The sequence below is a fragment of the Manacus vitellinus genome, unplaced genomic scaffold, assembly GCF_001715985.3.
Source record: "Manacus vitellinus isolate BGI_N305 unplaced genomic scaffold, ASM171598v3 scaffold_7_pilon, whole genome shotgun sequence".
NCBI lineage: Eukaryota > Metazoa > Chordata > Aves > Passeriformes > Pipridae > Manacus > Manacus vitellinus.
The window spans coordinates 21,036,637-21,053,986 of NW_021940813.1; the positions used below are offsets into that span (position 1 = coordinate 21,036,637).

A 17,350-nucleotide genomic window follows, 5' to 3' on the forward strand; every position below is an offset into this window, starting at 1 on the left:
ATAATTTCATTATATTCCATTTTTATTTTGCAGTATGTACTGAATTATTTTTTAACTGAAAACTGCTTCATCTCTATTTCAAAAGGAAAACTGGTGGTGACAAGAACATGTCAGAATAGAGATGGAGACTTGGGAAAATAATCATATAGCCAACTGTTAGTGGATTAGAGACCAAGGTGGTTTTGTTAGTGTAAAGTTGTCAGTCCCAATGTTACTACAAAGAGTGAGGGCACCACCTGCTGTTTCAGAAATTTATTTATTTGGGTCATGACAGTAACTCTTCAAGTACTGCACTCAAAAACTAAGTAAGCTGTACTTCTTTAGGAAAGCTTCCTCCTGAAATGAAGCTTATGCAAGACGATTTAATGTGTTTTCAGTTGCCTGTTCACACAATGAACTGTATTGTAGCCACAACGCTGGTCAGAGATGACTGAATATGGGAATACTCAGAGATTTTCAAAAGAAAGGAAGTATTTCACACTTCTCTTCTGCTGTAGTACATGGGCTCTTCCTCATCCAGGGCATCAAAATTTAGCAGTCACACTTTTTCAGAAGATCTGATCGGTAGAAATAGCATCTTTATCATGACAATGGTTTAGGTCATTTTATGAGCTGGAAGTTATGGAATAACTAATTACTACTGCAAGACATCAAACTACAGTTCAACCAGTTTTTGAAAATTTTGAAAGGACCTGGTTTCCAAATTTTCCCAGTTGAGAAGACGAGGATTCATACACACCCAGCTACAGTACAGTAGTCCCTTCATTAGCAACACGAATTGTATTCTTATGCACAGATCTTATTTAAACATGCATGAAGGACTTCATAAACTCAGCTGTCTGGCAGTTCTGAGACAATTTGACCATAGCAAATTAAATCCCTAGCTGACCAAGAGATAAGCTCTAGAGTGTGATTACAAAGTCAGAGTAGCAGTTTGGATCCTCTGAGTTAGCAAAGACAGAATGTCTGCTTAATTTTTCCTAGATGCCACAAGGAATCACCTTACAGTCTTCTCTTCTTCTGAATATTAAGTGGCACTTTGGATGATCAGACATAATCAGATTCTTGTATTTTATAGGCTGGTAAGGGACTTTTATAAGGAATGGTCATTCATAAATAAAATGATCAACTGCTAAAACTTCCATGAGAGTTAAGAATTATTGCTAAAGGAAAATGGCCAATTTCTATACAAAGGCCTTCAGCCATTTGGTCAGAGAATGTCTTTAAGGATTTTAAGTGAAAGCGAGTTCAGAACAGCAGCAGCAGCTGCAGTCTCTTCGCAAATTTTGGAAAACAACACAAAATATTAACAAATTGTATTGTTTTGCCAAGGAAGATGACAGCATGGCCCACTTCCTCTTCAACTAGAGCCAAGATTTACATTGCCCACTTACAAGAAAAATTATATGAGATATTTTAATTTTTATCCTGTATAAATAATTTCTGATTTGTGCATGAAAAATTCAAGGGAAGAGTGAAAAACATGTATAACTTGATTAACACCCATCAGCTAAGATGAAGTTAGCAGATTTTTTGTAACATCTTCACATCAAACATATTTCAGTAATAGATGCATAACTCATGGTTCATCCAACAGTATATGTTCTTACAAGGTAACAATAGAGATGTCAGTACGGTGTCCTGTTTCCCCCTTTAGAAGATGCTTTGTACATCTGAAAGATGTGCAAAACAAAAATCATCTAGGATTGCATCAAGCTTGTGCATTTATTTGTGGCTTATTAAAAATTAATTCATTGTTGTAAATTAATGATAATAACAAATTAGTAAAAACGTCTTCTTTTCTTCTTTTTTTTTACACAAATAGTTTTATTACAAACTTGTTTTCTTAAGAAATACACATGTAAGAAATTACACAAAGGCCTTGGCATTTGTAAAAATTTTTTGGTATTCGCATGGTAATAGTCTATAAAACATCTTTGGACACAAACGTGCTCAAACAATGGTATCTTTGCATAGAAATTCTTTAGAAATATTTCTGAGGCCACTTTGAAGAATTTTTTTGGCACAGTATTAACAAAATTAAGGCCTTATACTTTTCAAAATCAAGTCATTCAGTGTGTGAGTAGTGTTTAAAACCCTGAAAAATATTAAATACAGAATAAAGACTATAAGCTCAAAGCAGGATTTACTATAATAAACACAAATAGCTATTAACCTGGGTTCAGTCTCTGCAACTTCAGCATTGAAATGGCCTATGTAAAATGAACATTTCACATCATATTTTGGCATTTAACACCTAATTCATGATACTAAAAAGAAGAAAACTTTTGTAAGCTTTTTTTTGAAATTATAAACTCAGAGCTTGATTTGCCTAATGGTTCGTATCTATATAAATTACTAAAATATTTATATATAATTTTTTCTTGACCATTGCTGTATCATTCTTTATTCCACAGGAAAGTTTGTTCTACTGCATAAAGAAGCTGCATAGTACCAACATAGCAGAAACACTTGCCTATCTGGGAAGCCAATTTGGCAATCTCTTCCAGATGTAGTCCCATTAAAACTGACAGCACTAAAGACTACAAACAGAAGCAAAGGTTTGCAGGATGGCACTCTATGTTGTGAAAAGATGGTTACGTGCTACTTAACCACAGTCTGTAATCCCAAACCTCTTTTTTACATTAGTATTGCTTTGTACAGGAACAATAAGTACATACCCGAGAGTTTGGAATTTTAAGACACCTAAATAACGGTAACAACAAACTTATCTGGGGAAGAAAAATGAATCTAAATATATAATACAAGAATGAGAAAGGGGGGTCAAACAGTATAAGGCAGAACTGCATACCTCCTAGCACCTTTGCATTTTTTTCTGGATAAATGCTGACTTTTTATTCTATCAGTGCATTGCATTTATATAAAAAATACATATACTTTGATCAAAAGTGCCATTTGGCATGTCAACATTTGAAGCTTATCTTTGTTGTCTCTTTTCTTCTTTAGCAAGGACAGGGCCAGTAAAGCAGTGTGTGTTAGTTATGCAAGTTCCTAAAAGGCACTTTACTGTTTTCATATTGGACAACAATGAGGTACATATGATATATGTCTAGGCTTCATTGCTGTTAAACGAATAGCACCATATTGTGTGAAATTAGTTGAAATTCAAAAGTCATTATGTTTTTCTCATACAGACTTGACAACGGCTAACGTTTGAGCGTAGATCTCCTGCTTTCAAAGTTGAGGGAGTCGGTTTCCTATTAAAAAGAAACAAATTAAAACACCCGTTAACAATTGTTGATACAAAGAGACAGTTTTCAATAGTATAACTGACAACACAAACTTTGAATGCAGCCAAGTGTCTCTTCAAGATGTGCTGAGTCAAGAAGGTGTTCCTAAATTCTCCAATGTGTAATCACTTCCAAGTTTGGTCACAAACTATCTATCATAAGATTAGTCTTAAATATCACTCAGTTACTTTCGAATTCAGTTCTGTCACGAGGCAAAACATTTTCTTAACCAGAAAACACTATCTGTTAAAGCAGCAGTTTGAAAACATGGTAGAATTTGTGTAGTAAAATAAAATTGGGCAAAGAAGCTGAAGACATTTGACTGTTCATGAGTTTCTGCTAACTCTTGGGACTTTATAGAAAAATGAAAAACCAGCAAAGGAAATTATTTGATGTCATATAGAAAGAGAAACCAAAGCCTTTAGTCTTCAGCCTATCATAAGATATTTCCCAGCAACTGGAAATAAAACATTTCAGACAAAAGTGTGCTTACATCTAATGCTTTTCATTAAAAATGATTACGAGTTTACTGGAAATTCAGGAGAATTGATGAATTATGATAGTAGGGTAGGTTCCATGATCTGAGGTTATTTTATAGAATCTAAGGTATAGTTTGTAGCCAGAAAAGTTTAGAGGTCTCTGGGAAGCACTCAATGAATACAAACAACTGTAGTGCTGACTCTAAATTTTCTTCTGACCAACTTTCCTCTTTCCTAGGGAGCCAGCGCTGACCCCAGTGATGGGTGTTTTCAGTAGCTTTTCTGGTTGAGGAGATTATCACAATCCCAGTGATAATCAGTCCCGGTGTTCAATTTTTCTACCTACTGAGTTGACAATTATCTGATAAACAGTGAAAACTGGCTAAACAACCTGCTTCATTCTGACAGAGACAGGCTAAGCAGTGTTCACAGATCTAGAAGATACAAAGAGATAAAGGGTACCAGGAGCAGCAGTCAGGACTGTGGTGGAAGAGAGTGCTTGCCTGCACTCCAGAGAAATGTCTGCTGATCAATTAAGCTATGCTAAAATATTAATAAAATTCATATAGAGCAAATTAGACTGTGTTAAAAAATACATATGTGCAGGAGACCAGAACAAAGCCTACTACCACCAGCTGTATTTTATTCAAACCTACTTCCTCTCACATTAGAGAAAGGTAAATAATTGTTCCACTCAGTTCAATACCTGTACTAAATTCAAGTGGTTCTATTACATGTTAACATCCACTATGGGAAAATGTTTCATTTCAATCAATATGTCAGCCTATCCTAGTTACTGCCTAGTGAATACAATCAAGCATAGTGGAATTGCAAACATTATTAGATTATTCCAAAAAGTAAAATACGAATGACACATTATGAACACTAACTGATGATACATTATCCCAAAAGCTACTAATTTTTATTTACTGTTATGAAAATAATTAACTACATATACTAACTGGACTAGTGGACAGCCAATACTTGAACCTGTATTACATTCAAACAATACTTCTTTTATTCAGTGACAAGGCTTGACTGAGTCTCAAAGATCGATAAATAAATCATGAACTTACTTGAACATCTCATTCCTCTCTATAGTGGCAAGCCAGAAGCTGTAAGCATTTGCATAATAATTGCAGGTGCCCCGGCCGTGGCATTCAATGAAGGGAGCACTTCGGAACTCCTCTAGGCAGGAACCAGGAGACGCCAGGGCCTGGCCAGAGCCCTCTGCACCAGCACTGGTGTGCTAGAAAAATGCAAAGGCATTGATCAGAGAAGGACACTTCACCTCTTCTGCTACAACATCTATGAACTCTCTTGCACAAATATTTCTTCATACTTCTCTCCTTGTCCTCTCTTGTGTCTAACTGCTGTTTTGTTCCTCAGCTCAAGGAGAAGCAAGAAGGTGGAGCTGAAGGGCTCCAGAGGTGGCACTGGGTTGTCTCACTTAACAGCAGCACAACACATCAGCAACATCAGCTTCAGGGCAGCCATAAGAACAGAAATTCTTCAGAACTGACAGTAGGATCCAAGCTATCTCTATGTAAGCAACAGACCAAGGCCAGCTCTTGGCCCAAAAGGCATAAGGACTGGTACAGCTTATATCTGAATAGCTTAACCCAATCCCCACCCCACATCACAGTGGCCTCTCTCCCACTGCAAAGTGCTAACAGCTCTGAATCCATGCTGTTTCTCAGACCTTGCCTAGGCCTTGCCTGGGAAAATGGTCCAATTCTTTTTAAAATCACCAGAAAGGGTGGAGGAGTAATGCCCTCGTAAGGCCTGAAGTGATATAGCCAGATATTAATTTTCCCAGAGCAGGAGTGTAGATCAAATGCCTGAGGAAAATGCTTTCCTCAGCTCAGAGTATGCCCCAGTGCACTTACCATGACAAAGGAGTAACCAATCCAAAGTGAACTCCAGCCTTCAGGACACGGTGGTATTTGAATTGTTTGACTGTGGACGGCTATTACCATGGCAGGAGCTTCACACACAGAGCATCTAGAAAGACCAAGATATGAATAAGCTGCATGCACTTAAGGATTAATACTTCTTTATTCAGAAGTTACTTTCTTTAAGCAATCTTGAAATAGAAAATGTTGTCATGATCAAAACCAAAGGAAAATCACAAGGTTTCATTTAGAAAAACAGCCAACTGGTTCTTTTTTTTTTTCTTTTTTTGTTAATTTGTAATTTCTCCCTTACTTAGGGACAGTTTAACTATTAAGTCTTATTCCTATTAGCCTTCCTACAAGCAAAGAACAAGAGACCTCTTACCTAAATATTTACATGTCTTTGTCCTTTCCTTGTCCCATTTGTACTGTAGTTTCTAAGAGTGGTCAATGTTATGAACACGGGAGGCAAATAGCCAAACATTGTAACTCAGCAAGTATCACTTAAAAGTGGTCTACTGTAATCAGAAATGAGTAACAGCAATTCATCATCCTACACACAGCTCTGAGTGACTTCCATAGAAAAAGCCGTCTCTCTGGAAGATGTCTTCCAAAGGTAACCACTGCTAATCTAATCTAATGCAGACTCTTCCCCATGCATTTTCCTTGGAAGTAGTTTTTATTTACATTTGTGCTCTTTAGCTTCAGTAAGAGATTTCTAGCAAAGTAACTTGAACAACAAACTTCAAAGCAGCTCTTCAGAAAGCCATGCAGCACCATTTCTCTTACTTTAGATAAATTCACTGTGTCTCAGAACTGCTAGGTTAGTGAATAATCCAGTCATCAATCATGCCGTCACAGGAGAATCATAAAAAAATATGAGTTGGACTAGAAATTTTAATATGCAGGCTAGTAACAAGGAATTTGGTAGATATAATCCATTTTTTTCTTGTACAACTCCTCAGCTGGCTATTGTAGTAGCAACTATGAAAATCATTCAAAACTAAACAGTCTAATTCCTGTTATCAGAGCAATGAAATCAAGTGCAAAATGGATTAAGTCGGGTTCTGGAAAGTTCAGAGAATTCAGAATGAAAGCCTTCTATTTCTGCCTTATGATAACTGCTTTCATACCTACTGCCTTCATCTTTAGTGCAGAAGCAAGACAGTTATTTTAAGAAACACATCAATGAAAGAGTAACTTTAAAGAAGGAATGTAAAGCTGCCTCTATTCTTGGAGCTCTGCTTTGCTTCAAGAGATTTCTGGTATTTCAGTAGAAGGCCTTACATGAAAAGAAGTCCCATGACCCAAGGCAGCAAGTGACACTTCTATACATTTTCAAATTCAGGAGTGGGAAACTTGTTGCTTACAAAGCCTCAACTAATAAAATTAATTGAAAGAAGAGTCTTTCGAGTTCTTTGCTGGTTTTTTTTCAAAAGGTGTATTACAATATCCCACTCGCTGCTATGGCTAAAAGGAGAAAAACAAATATACACACACATACACATATATACACACATACACATTTTTAAGGTACAAAAGCTACTCTACAGGCATAAGATAAGACAAAACATTGGTGGGTACCTCCTTGAGCAAGAGTTTCAAAAGTGATTGTTAAAGGCTATTTTGGGTGCGTAATATGGCATGGCATTAAAAGGCACATGAATTTAAGAAGTTGGTCACTTAATTTTTTTTAAAATTCAAGCCCCTTCCATTCATAAAAAATTAACAACTGAAAATGTACCAACAAAAGCTATAGGCTCTCTTGAGAATCTTGTCCTCAATCTGCCACTCATTTTCAAGACACACTAAATTCTTTTGCACTAAACCGAAAATAAGAGTGCAGAGTACAACTGCAGACACAAGATGAATTCCACTGTGCAAAATAACTATCAAGTGTTTTGCAGTAGAGCCATATAGTTTTTTGAACATACCAAGATATCAAGACTACAACCCACTGAGGATTTAGATTGTCTTTTCTCTTGGATGGTATATACAGACCTGAGAAAACATTACCAGGAATCTCCACTCCCATTCACTATACATGACTGGAAGAGGGATCAGCAAGAGCTGCTACAGATTAGAAGCAATGATAGGAATTATAGTAATGCCTATATCTAATGATTATCACTTAAGCTGTACGTTGGAGATTCCATTGTCAGATCCACATCTAACAACAGTAGTACAGTTTACTACACTTTTGCTTACAACTCTGCCTTCAGCATTGGACATATGAGGCCAAGAGAGTTTTTACTAGTAGCCTTAAAATTTAAAATGGACCAGAAGTTCAACATGTTGGATTGATGCAGAACAGATATGCCCGATATGAGTGCCACTCTTTATGCTAGTTGAGAATCTGGAATTATTAAAAAATAGATGACTGATTTTGCAATTGTTTCCTCTAATTCAGACAATAATGGCTGTGTTCAAGTAGAATGTCCAAAACAATGGAAGAAGCCTGGCAGTCTACTGTATGATAAATAATGCTACCATTTTCAAACAAAAGGAAACTGAGCCCTAAAAAGCTTCTAGCTATGGCTAGTCAAAAAAACAGAAGCGCTTTGGACAAGAATTGTGAATAAATGCAAAAATTTTTCTCCTTCAAAGTCATCATGGCCAGGCTTCGTGAACGAAGATTTGAGGAGGGCTCTACCCACATCTGTTACAAGCACGCTGGTGATTAAAAAGGCCAATACGAGACAGGCACATCCGGTTGCAAAAGGCATAGCAGAAAGACTCCTTAGGTGGAATATCTGCAAGGCACAAGTCTTTCTGCGTTGTCTTTTCTCCTCAAGGGTGATCCTGTATGCTTTCTCAAACGCATCAGCAGCATTATAGTGTGTCTCCAGACCTCCCAATTGGAGGCCAGAGTAGACCAGTTATGGCAGTCAATATGGCCAAGGCTGAGATGTTGTTTCAGGGAGTCCTTGTATCTTTTCTTTGGGGTTCCTCTCTTGCGGCAGCCGGTGGCAAGTTCACCATAAAGCAAGATCTTAGGGAGGTGGTGGTCCTTCATCCTGGAGACGTGCCCTGCCCAATGCAGCTGTGTTCTCAGCAACATGGCCTCTATACTTGTGACTGCTGCTTGTTCTAGAACAGATATATTGGTCACATAACCTGACCAGTGGATGTTTAGGATTGTACGGAGGCAGCGTTGATGGAAGCGTTCTAGGAGTCGCAGGTGGTGGCGGTAGATGACCCATGATTCAGATCCATATAAGAGAGTAGACAGCACAATGGCTCTGTAAACACTGATCTTTGTGCTTTTCTTCAGGTGTTTATTTCGCCAAACTCTTTTATGAAGCTTTCCAAAGGCACTGTATGCCTTTGCTAACCTGTTGTCTATCTCTCTGTCAATCTTACCATCCAAGAAGATGAGGCTACCTAGGTAATTAAACTGTTGGACTGATTTGAGCACTGATTCACTAATGGTGATATGGGGGTGATGAGAGACTTCCTGAGGTGCAGGTTGATAGAGAACTTCTGCCTTCTTTAAGCTGACTTCCAGCCCAAAGAGCTCAGCAGCGTCTGTGAAGCAGGATGTTAAACGCTGCAGAGCTGCTTCTATGTGGGTGACAAGGGCGGCACCATCAGCATAGAGCAGCTCCCGGACAAGATGGTTTATGGTCTTGGTGTGGACCTTCAGTCGCCTTAGGTTGAAAAGGCTTCCATCAGTGTGGTATCAAATGTAGATACTGTCCTGATCATCAAGGTCTGCCGTGGCCCTTTGGAGTATCATGCTAAAAAAGACTGTGAATAGGCTTGGTGCGAGAACGCAGCCTTGTTTCACACCACTGGTAATTAGAAAGGGCTCAGAAAGTGCATTGCCATATCTGACTTGGCCGTGTTGATCCTCATGGAGTGAGATGATCATTTTAAGGAACTTAGGGGGACAACCTAAGCGTTTCAAAATCTGCCACAGACCTTTTCTGCTCACAGTATCGAAAGCCTTGGTGAGGTCGACAAAGGTTACATAGAGACCTTTGTTCTGTTCCCTACACTTCTCTTGCAGTTGTCTGAGAACAAATACCATGTCTGTGGTACTCCTGTTGGCTCTGAAACCACACTGACTTTCAGGTAGAACTCCTTCTGCTGTGGCAGGTATTAGTCTGTTCAGAAGTATTCTTGCCAGGATTTTGCCAGCAATGGAGAGCAGAGTAATACCACGGTAATTTGAACAGTCTGATTTAACTCCTTTCTTCTTATATAGGGTGATGATGACTGCATCACGAAGGTCTGATGGTAGTTCACCTAGTTCCCAACAGTGCACCACAAACTCATGAAATTTGGTATGGAGTGCAAGGCCCCCACGTTTCCAGGCTTCGGGTGGAATTCCATCAACCCCAGCTGCCTTGCCGATTTTCACCTGCTGTATGGCCTTGAGGGTTTCTCCTAAAGTGGGGGCAGTATCTAATTCGTACTTCACCTGTTGTTGTGTGATGGATTGAATAGCTGAGTCTTGGACTACACAGCTGGTACTGAAAAGAGTCTGAAAGTGTTCAGACCATTGATTCAGAATGGAGGTTTTAATCTGTCAGAAGTGTTTGACCATCAGCGCTGAGTAGAGGACTTTGGGTTTGGTATGTAGGCCTGTATGCTGTTTTCAAGGTTTCATAGAATCCTCTGTGATCACCTGTGTCTGCGCATAATTGTGTTTTTTCAGCTAGACTGATCCGCCACTTGTTCTGGATGTCATGGAGTTTCTGTTGGAGCTTGCTGCATGTAAGGTGAAAGGCTGTTTTTCTTACGTGACAGGATGGCAGTGCAAGGTGTGCTTGGTGAGCAGTTCTCTTCTTCCTCAACAGTTCCTGGATCTCTTGATTGTTTTCATCAAACCAGTCCTTGTTCTTATTGAGGGAGAACCCTAAGGATTCTTAAGAGGACTGGAGGATGGTGTTTTTAATGTGGTGCCAAAGTGTTACAGGAGAGGTATCTGTAGATTCTGTGGAATGGTTATCGAGCCTGGTTTGAAGATTGGCCTGGAATCTGTCTCTCACTGTGGCTGACTGGAGATTGTTAACTTGGAGTCTCCTCCTTGGGATACTGCCCCCTTTAGGTTTGAATTTAAGATTGAGGTTAAGTTTACAGCGCACCAGACGATAGTCTGTTTGACACTCTGCACTGGGCATCACGCGGGTATGGAGGACATCGCGGACATCTCTCCGTCGCACCAAGACATAATCAGTGAGGTGCCAATGCTTAGATCTGGGGTGCATCCATGTTGTCTTCAGACTATTTTTCTGCTGGAAGATAGTATTAGTGATGGTGAGCTGTTGCTCCGCACAGAATTCTAGCAGAAGTCAACCGTTATCATTGTAGCTTCCAACACCATGCTTGCCTAATATTCCTTTCCAGGCTTCAAAATTCTTTCCTACTCTGGCGTTGAAATCACCAAGGATAATGATCTTATCATCTGCAGGAACCTTTTGGATAAGGCGGTGCAGGTCAGCGTAAAATTTATCTTTTTCAGCAGGGTCAGCTTGGAGAGTTGGGGCATATATACTAAAGAGGACGACGTGTTGGTTGTTGTGAAGTGGAAGGCATAGGGAGATAATGCGGTCAGAGTGACCTGTTGGCAGATTTTCGAGTTTAGGAACAACAGAGTTTTTGATCATGAAGTCGAATCCTGAGAGATGCTTTTCGGTTCTGGGCTTACCTGACCAAAAGAGTGTGTAATCGGCACCATGTTCTCTGAGGCTGCCTTTCTCGTGAAGGTGAACTTCGCTGAAAGCAGCAATGTTGACGTTGAGATGTGACAGTTCATGGGCAATTAGGGCAGAACGACGCTCAGGACGTCCGCTATCTGCAGAATTGAGCATGGTTCTGATGTTCCAGCATGCTAGAGTTAATTTGGGTACACCTTTGGAGGCAGCTGTATATGCCTTTGTCTTTTGATCTCTGTGTGACTGCATTTGTAGAAGATGACGCTACAGGGCTTTGCAGATGTGGGTAAGGCTTTCGAGCCTGCGCAGTGGATTTTTTAGGTGAGACGCAGCATGCATAGAACTGAACCCACCCTTTAATCCTAAGGTTCATCTGCCAGGGCCGAGCGAACTTGGATGGTGGCAGTGAGGTCCTCAGGATGTAGGTTTAATTAGAGTGACCTTCTCTTAGATGGATGGCTTTACAGAGCTAATTGAGCTCCATCTGCCCAGGTTTAGAGTTGTCCGTCTCCTCTGTGTGTTCCGGAGCTCCCCCTCTCATCTCCCATGAGGGCACAGTCCGTGCCGGCGAAGCTCCCCTTCTCTCGCTCCTTTCCATGCCCAAGGCCGGGCCCCAGTGCCCGGGGCCGGGCTGCGCCATGCGCCTGCACCTGGGGCCGGCCGGGGCCATGCCACCACGTGCCCACATTCCAGGGCCGGTCCTCCTTCAAAGTACATCATAGCTTTTGAAAGACAACATTTCTAAGTAAATCTTTTCATATCAATTATACTCAAAATCGACTACTCTATTTATTTAGGTTTCACCTGAAATGGATTTATTTTTGATCAAAGTCTAAACTGAAAACATGCACATTTTGAAACATTTCATCAAAGGAACTCAAATTTTAAATTTAAAGGCAGTAAATAAAAATATACAGATTAAAAGCCTTTTCCAGAAAAATAAAGTACCCTATGCTATTTTCACAGGCCTCTTCACTTTATAAATACAGTAAATTGAAATCTTACCTGCTGATGAATGGTCTGATATTATCACCAGTGATAGGAGCCATATTCATTGGCATGGGTTCAGGAGTGGACAGCCAGTAGGAATAGTCATTTCTTGATGCAAAATTACAAACGTTGTTGATATTGCAGAATAAGAAAGGCATGGTACTGAATTTACGAAGACAGCTTCCTGCTGTGCCTGCAATGTTAAGTGAAAGGTTACTTGTTAACACAGTTTTGTCAAACCATTGCCAACTGCCAAACAATTAATTCCAGGAGCAGCTAAAAAAAGCAGAGGACACTTGCTCTGGAGGGCCCAGTTCTCTCAGAGGAAGTGACTTCTCTTAGCTCCATGAGGAAGGAATAGGGCAAGGCAAAGAGTAGTCCAGTCTTGCCTGTAGAATTACGGAATACATTAGGTTGGAATAGATCTCTAGAAGCCTATCCTAATCCCCTACCATTTACATCAGGTTCGGGGACCCGTGGTGGTCTAGTGGTTAGGATGCAGCACTCTCGCCATGGCGGCCTGGGTTCGATTCCTGGTCAGGGAAACTCCCCCGGGCAGATGGAGCTCGTCAGCCCTGTAAGGCCATCCATCTAAGAGAAGGTCACTCTAAACAAACCTGCGTCCTGAGGACCTCGCTGCCACTATCCAAGCTTGCTTGGCCCCAGTAGATGAACCTTAGGATTAAAGGGTGGGCTCAGTTCAGCGCACACTGTGTCTCACCTAAAAAATCCACTGCGCAGGCTCGAAGGGTAATGACCTTTTCCAAATCTTCGCTCACGAAGACTGGCCATACCTACATCAGGTTCATTGGGTCCAGAGTCAGCTGAGTTTTGAGTATGTCCAAAGACAGAGATTCAACAACTTCTCTGAGGTCCTGTTCCAATGGCTGACCATCAGCATGCCAAAAAAGCTTTTATTTATGTTTCACTGGAATGTATCTCATACCTGTGTCCATTGCTTCTTTTGTCACTGGGCCCCTCTGGGGGGCCCTGTAGACAATTGTAAATTGCAATAAAGGCCTTCCCCCAAACACCTGTTAAGGCTGAGCAAACCCAGTTCCATCAGATTGACCAGATCCAACCAGCCATTTCAGTAGCTAGCTGTTGTATTCACTGTGGTATATCAATATCTTCCTTGTTCTGCAATGCCCAAGTCTGGGCTGGCTGTGCCTCACAACAGCCAAAGAGAGGAAAAGAATCACTTCTCTCCATCTGCATTTTTTGCCAGTGTAGTCCAGTAGGTTGAGCAGTGGGGAAAGGGCAAGGGCACACTGCTAAATCATGTTCAGTGCTCACCAGGGCTCCCAGGTCTTTTTCTGCAAAGCGGCTCTTCAGAAATCTGTACTGCTACTACTGGAAGTAGCAGACAGTCCCCAGTCTGTTCTGTTGCACTAGGTTATTTCATTCTAGGTGCACCACTTTGCATTTGCCTTTATTGAACAACTTGAGGCTCAGCCCTTTTCTCTACTTTGGCCAGATCTCTCTGAAAGGCATCTGTGCCCAATGGGGGATCAACCATTCCTCCCAATCTGGCATTACCAACAAACAGGTAAGAGAGTGTGTTCTATCCCACCACCCAAGTTATTAACAAATTCATTAGACATTGGCCCAGTACTAGTTCCTGAGGGACATCACTAATTAACAACCACTACTCGGACTTTGTACATCTGCTCACCTGAACATGATGGACCCACTGATTTTCCACTCACCTTATCTACTTAGGTAGCCCATATCTCACTAATTTGACTTCAAAAGATACCAGGGATGACCACGTCAAAGACTTTGATAAAGACTTTCTTAAATAAACTGACACTGTTTCCAATATACACCAAACCATTTCTTGTACCAAACTAGAAGGCATAATAAAGCACCATCTAGCCAAGAGTAATTACATAGATTTGCTCAAGACAGTTCTACAAATGAAAGAAACATTTGGTTTGTAATGAATTCTAATTGAATTCTAATTTGGTCTCTACTTACCCAGATCTTGGCCATGTGCTCTTTCATTGCCTTGCACATAAAGCAAGGAGTAGCCATGATAAATCAGCCTTGTTCCAAATGGACATGATGGTTCTTCAGTGGTTTGACTGTGTCTGGTAACAAGGAAACCATGAGCAACAGATGGTGCACCTGGTGGGCCCATAGCCCCAGGCAAGCCATCGGGGCCTGGTGGACCAGGAAATCCTCTGGGCCCTACAATACAGAGAGTCTCCTTATATTTCTACAGACAGCAGCACTCTTCCTACATAACTAAAGAAGTGAAGTTAGATATATTCACATCTAATACCATATATTATTTTTCTATTAAGAAATCAAGTCTTCGAAGAACTCCTGGGCTTACCTGGGGGACCGTAAGGACCAATTTCTCCTTTTTGCCCAGGCTGACCATCAAACCCTGGACTACCAGGTGGTCCAGGTACACCTGAAGGTCCTGTCACTCCTGTTGAAGAAAAAAAGGAATAATTATTACTGGATACGATTTCATGTTAGTTCTGATGTTTTTCCTTTTAATACAGTACAGCACAGGTACATGTCAGCATAAACTTGAAGATTCAAGTACATTTGGTTCAATATCTAGATCACATAAGAGGGTTACTGCAGGCAAAGTGATTATAGTGGAGAAGAACAGAGAAGTAAGGAGAAGGTGTGCTTCTAAAATGACTGGTATTTACCTGGAATATGAAAAGGAATGGCAACAATCTCTTCTCTTTCTGCTTATCATATGACTCAATCAAAAACAGGCCATAAGAAAGTAGGGTCATGAAGAATGGGAAAATTGGTATCCTCTTAGTTTTTTCCAAACAGGTTTTCAGACACATATACTTGCCCTCTATCGATTTTTAGGGATGCTTTGAGTCCTACATTAACTCAGTAATTCTGACTTCAGGAAAAATTCTGGCTTCACTATCATCACCACAGCAACATTTCTGCAACCCATCAGAAGCTTTAGATACTCACAGCTGTCCTCTACCTGATCACTCAAAAAATAATATTGTGTTTATGTATTGAATTGACTACTAGCAAATACCGACAGATCCCATACAAGCAAACCCCTGCTGTGTTCAATCACTGATATTATTCTATAGCTGTCTCCTAAAGGACAGTAGTTGCAGAGTTGTAACCCCACCTTCAAAAGCAAACTTTCATATCTACTATATTAATTAGAAAGAAGATATTTATTATATTCCACTGTAATTCCCCATCATCTTATCATAAATCAATCAGGAAAAAAGCTTTCCCTTAGAATTTTAACACTTCTGAGCTCCCACTCTTTATGACCTGTCATTCTGGAGGATATGTGCCCTTGTGCCAGCATTTCATTTGTCTTACCCTTTGCTCCATTCTCTTATTTTCTAATGTGTTTAATCTTTGCATTTCACCTACTCTTTATAAAAATTGCAATGTCTGCACTAAAATAAGAAATCTAGGACCATGGAACAAGTTTCCTCAGGAAGCACTTTCCACTCCAGAATCAAGTGTGTTTCCTCACACTTGTCTTCTCTCAGAGACACACAGTAATTAAGTTTGAATTCAACACTAAAGACAGAAGATAGCCTAACAAATACATTCTGGGGAAAAGCTGAACAGAGCATTGCAAGTCCGTCTGCTCACTGCTAATCCCAGATACTGATGTGATGGCTGCAGAGTGAGAGCCTATAAAAAAATAACTAGGAAGGCATCTGTTCTGGATGAGCTTCAAAAAGGACACTCTTCCTCATCACTGACGCAATTTAAGGGGCTTACAAAAAGCTGGACAATATTATACAAAAAATCTTCTAATGTCTAGCCTATCACTGGTCTATTTTTACATTACTTAAAATGTATATCTACTGGCAAGTTAGAAACTCTCACCTTGCTGTCCTTTGGGACCTGGAAGTCCTGGGAATCCTTTGAGACCAACTGGTCCTACAGGGCCAGGCAAACCAGGATCCCCTTTAACAAGCTGAAAAGGACCAGGTGGGCCTGGTGGGCCTTGTAAACCTGTGGAAGTTAACAGAGGAAATCAGCATGTATTAAATATTGTACAATAAACCAAACCAAACCAAAACAACAACAACAAAACAACAACACCTCAAAACAATGTTACCTTGTATTGCCATTTATGTAGTCAAAGACTAGAACCTATAGCTACAAGATATCAGTCTGTTCTAGACTTTGTTTGTGAATTAAACTGCAAGGCTTCCCAAACAGAAGCCTATCTATGCTGGTATCTCCAGCCAAATAGACCTCCCACGGACTGAAATAGCTTTCCAGACCTTAGGTTGCATGGAGTTTTCCCAGCAGTTTGTAAATGGCATGAAACTGAGCCATGTAGCCATAGAATTATAGAATCATACAATCAGTTGGGTTGGAAGGGACCTCCGAGATCATTAAGCCCAACCCTTGATTCAACACCACCATGGTTACTAGACCATAGCACTAAGTGCCACATCCAGTCTTATCTTAAAAACCTCCAGGGACAGAGAATCCACCATCTCCCTGGGCAGTCCATTCCAATGCCTGATTACCCTCCTGTAAAGAACTTCTTTCTAATATCTAACCTAAACTTCCCCTGGCACAGCTTAAGACCTGGGAGAAGAGACCAACCCCCACCTGGCTACAACATCCAGTCAAGGAGTTGTAGAGTGATGAGGTCTCCCCTGAGCCTTCTCTTCTCCAGGCTGAACAACCCCAGCTCCCTCAGCCTCTCCTCATAGGACTTGTGCTCCTGTCCCTTCACCAGCCTTGTTGCTCTTCTCTGGACCTGCTCCAGCACCTCAATATCCTTCCTGAACTGAGGGGACCAGAACCGAACACTACTCCAGGTGTGGCCTCACCAGCACTGAGTACTGAGTACAGGGGAAGAATCACTTCCCTGGTCCTGCTGGCCACACTGTTCCTGATCCAGGCCAGGATGCCATTGGCCTTCTTGGCCACCTGGGCACACTGCTGGCTCATGTTCAGCTTCCTGTCAATCCAAACTCCCAGGTCCCTCTCTGTCTGGCTGCTCTCCAGCCACTCTGTCCCCAGCCTGTAGTGCTGCAGGGGGTTGTTGTGGCCAAAGTGCAGGACCCGGTACCTGGCCTTGTTGA

At 40.9% G+C, this 17,350-nt stretch overlaps 1 protein-coding gene across 1 annotated transcript in view; it reads right to left on the minus strand.

Moving 5' to 3' along the window:
• Nucleotides 1–237: 237 nt before the first annotated feature.
• The window catches only part of COL4A1 (collagen type IV alpha 1 chain), an 85,018-nt gene continuing 67,905 nt past the window's right edge, over nucleotides 238–17,350 (minus strand). The window contains exons 46-52 of the mRNA XM_018083943.1: nucleotides 16,131–16,259; nucleotides 14,620–14,718; nucleotides 14,259–14,471; nucleotides 12,294–12,471; nucleotides 5,620–5,734; nucleotides 4,807–4,979; nucleotides 238–3,218 (exon numbers count right to left, since the gene is read on the minus strand). Coding sequence (XP_017939432.1) covers nucleotides 3,137–3,218; nucleotides 4,807–4,979; nucleotides 5,620–5,734; nucleotides 12,294–12,471; nucleotides 14,259–14,471; nucleotides 14,620–14,718; nucleotides 16,131–16,259 — 989 coding nt within the window. The 3' untranslated portion in view covers nucleotides 238–3,136. The remainder of the gene's footprint in view (nucleotides 3,219–4,806; nucleotides 4,980–5,619; nucleotides 5,735–12,293; nucleotides 12,472–14,258; nucleotides 14,472–14,619; nucleotides 14,719–16,130; nucleotides 16,260–17,350) is intronic.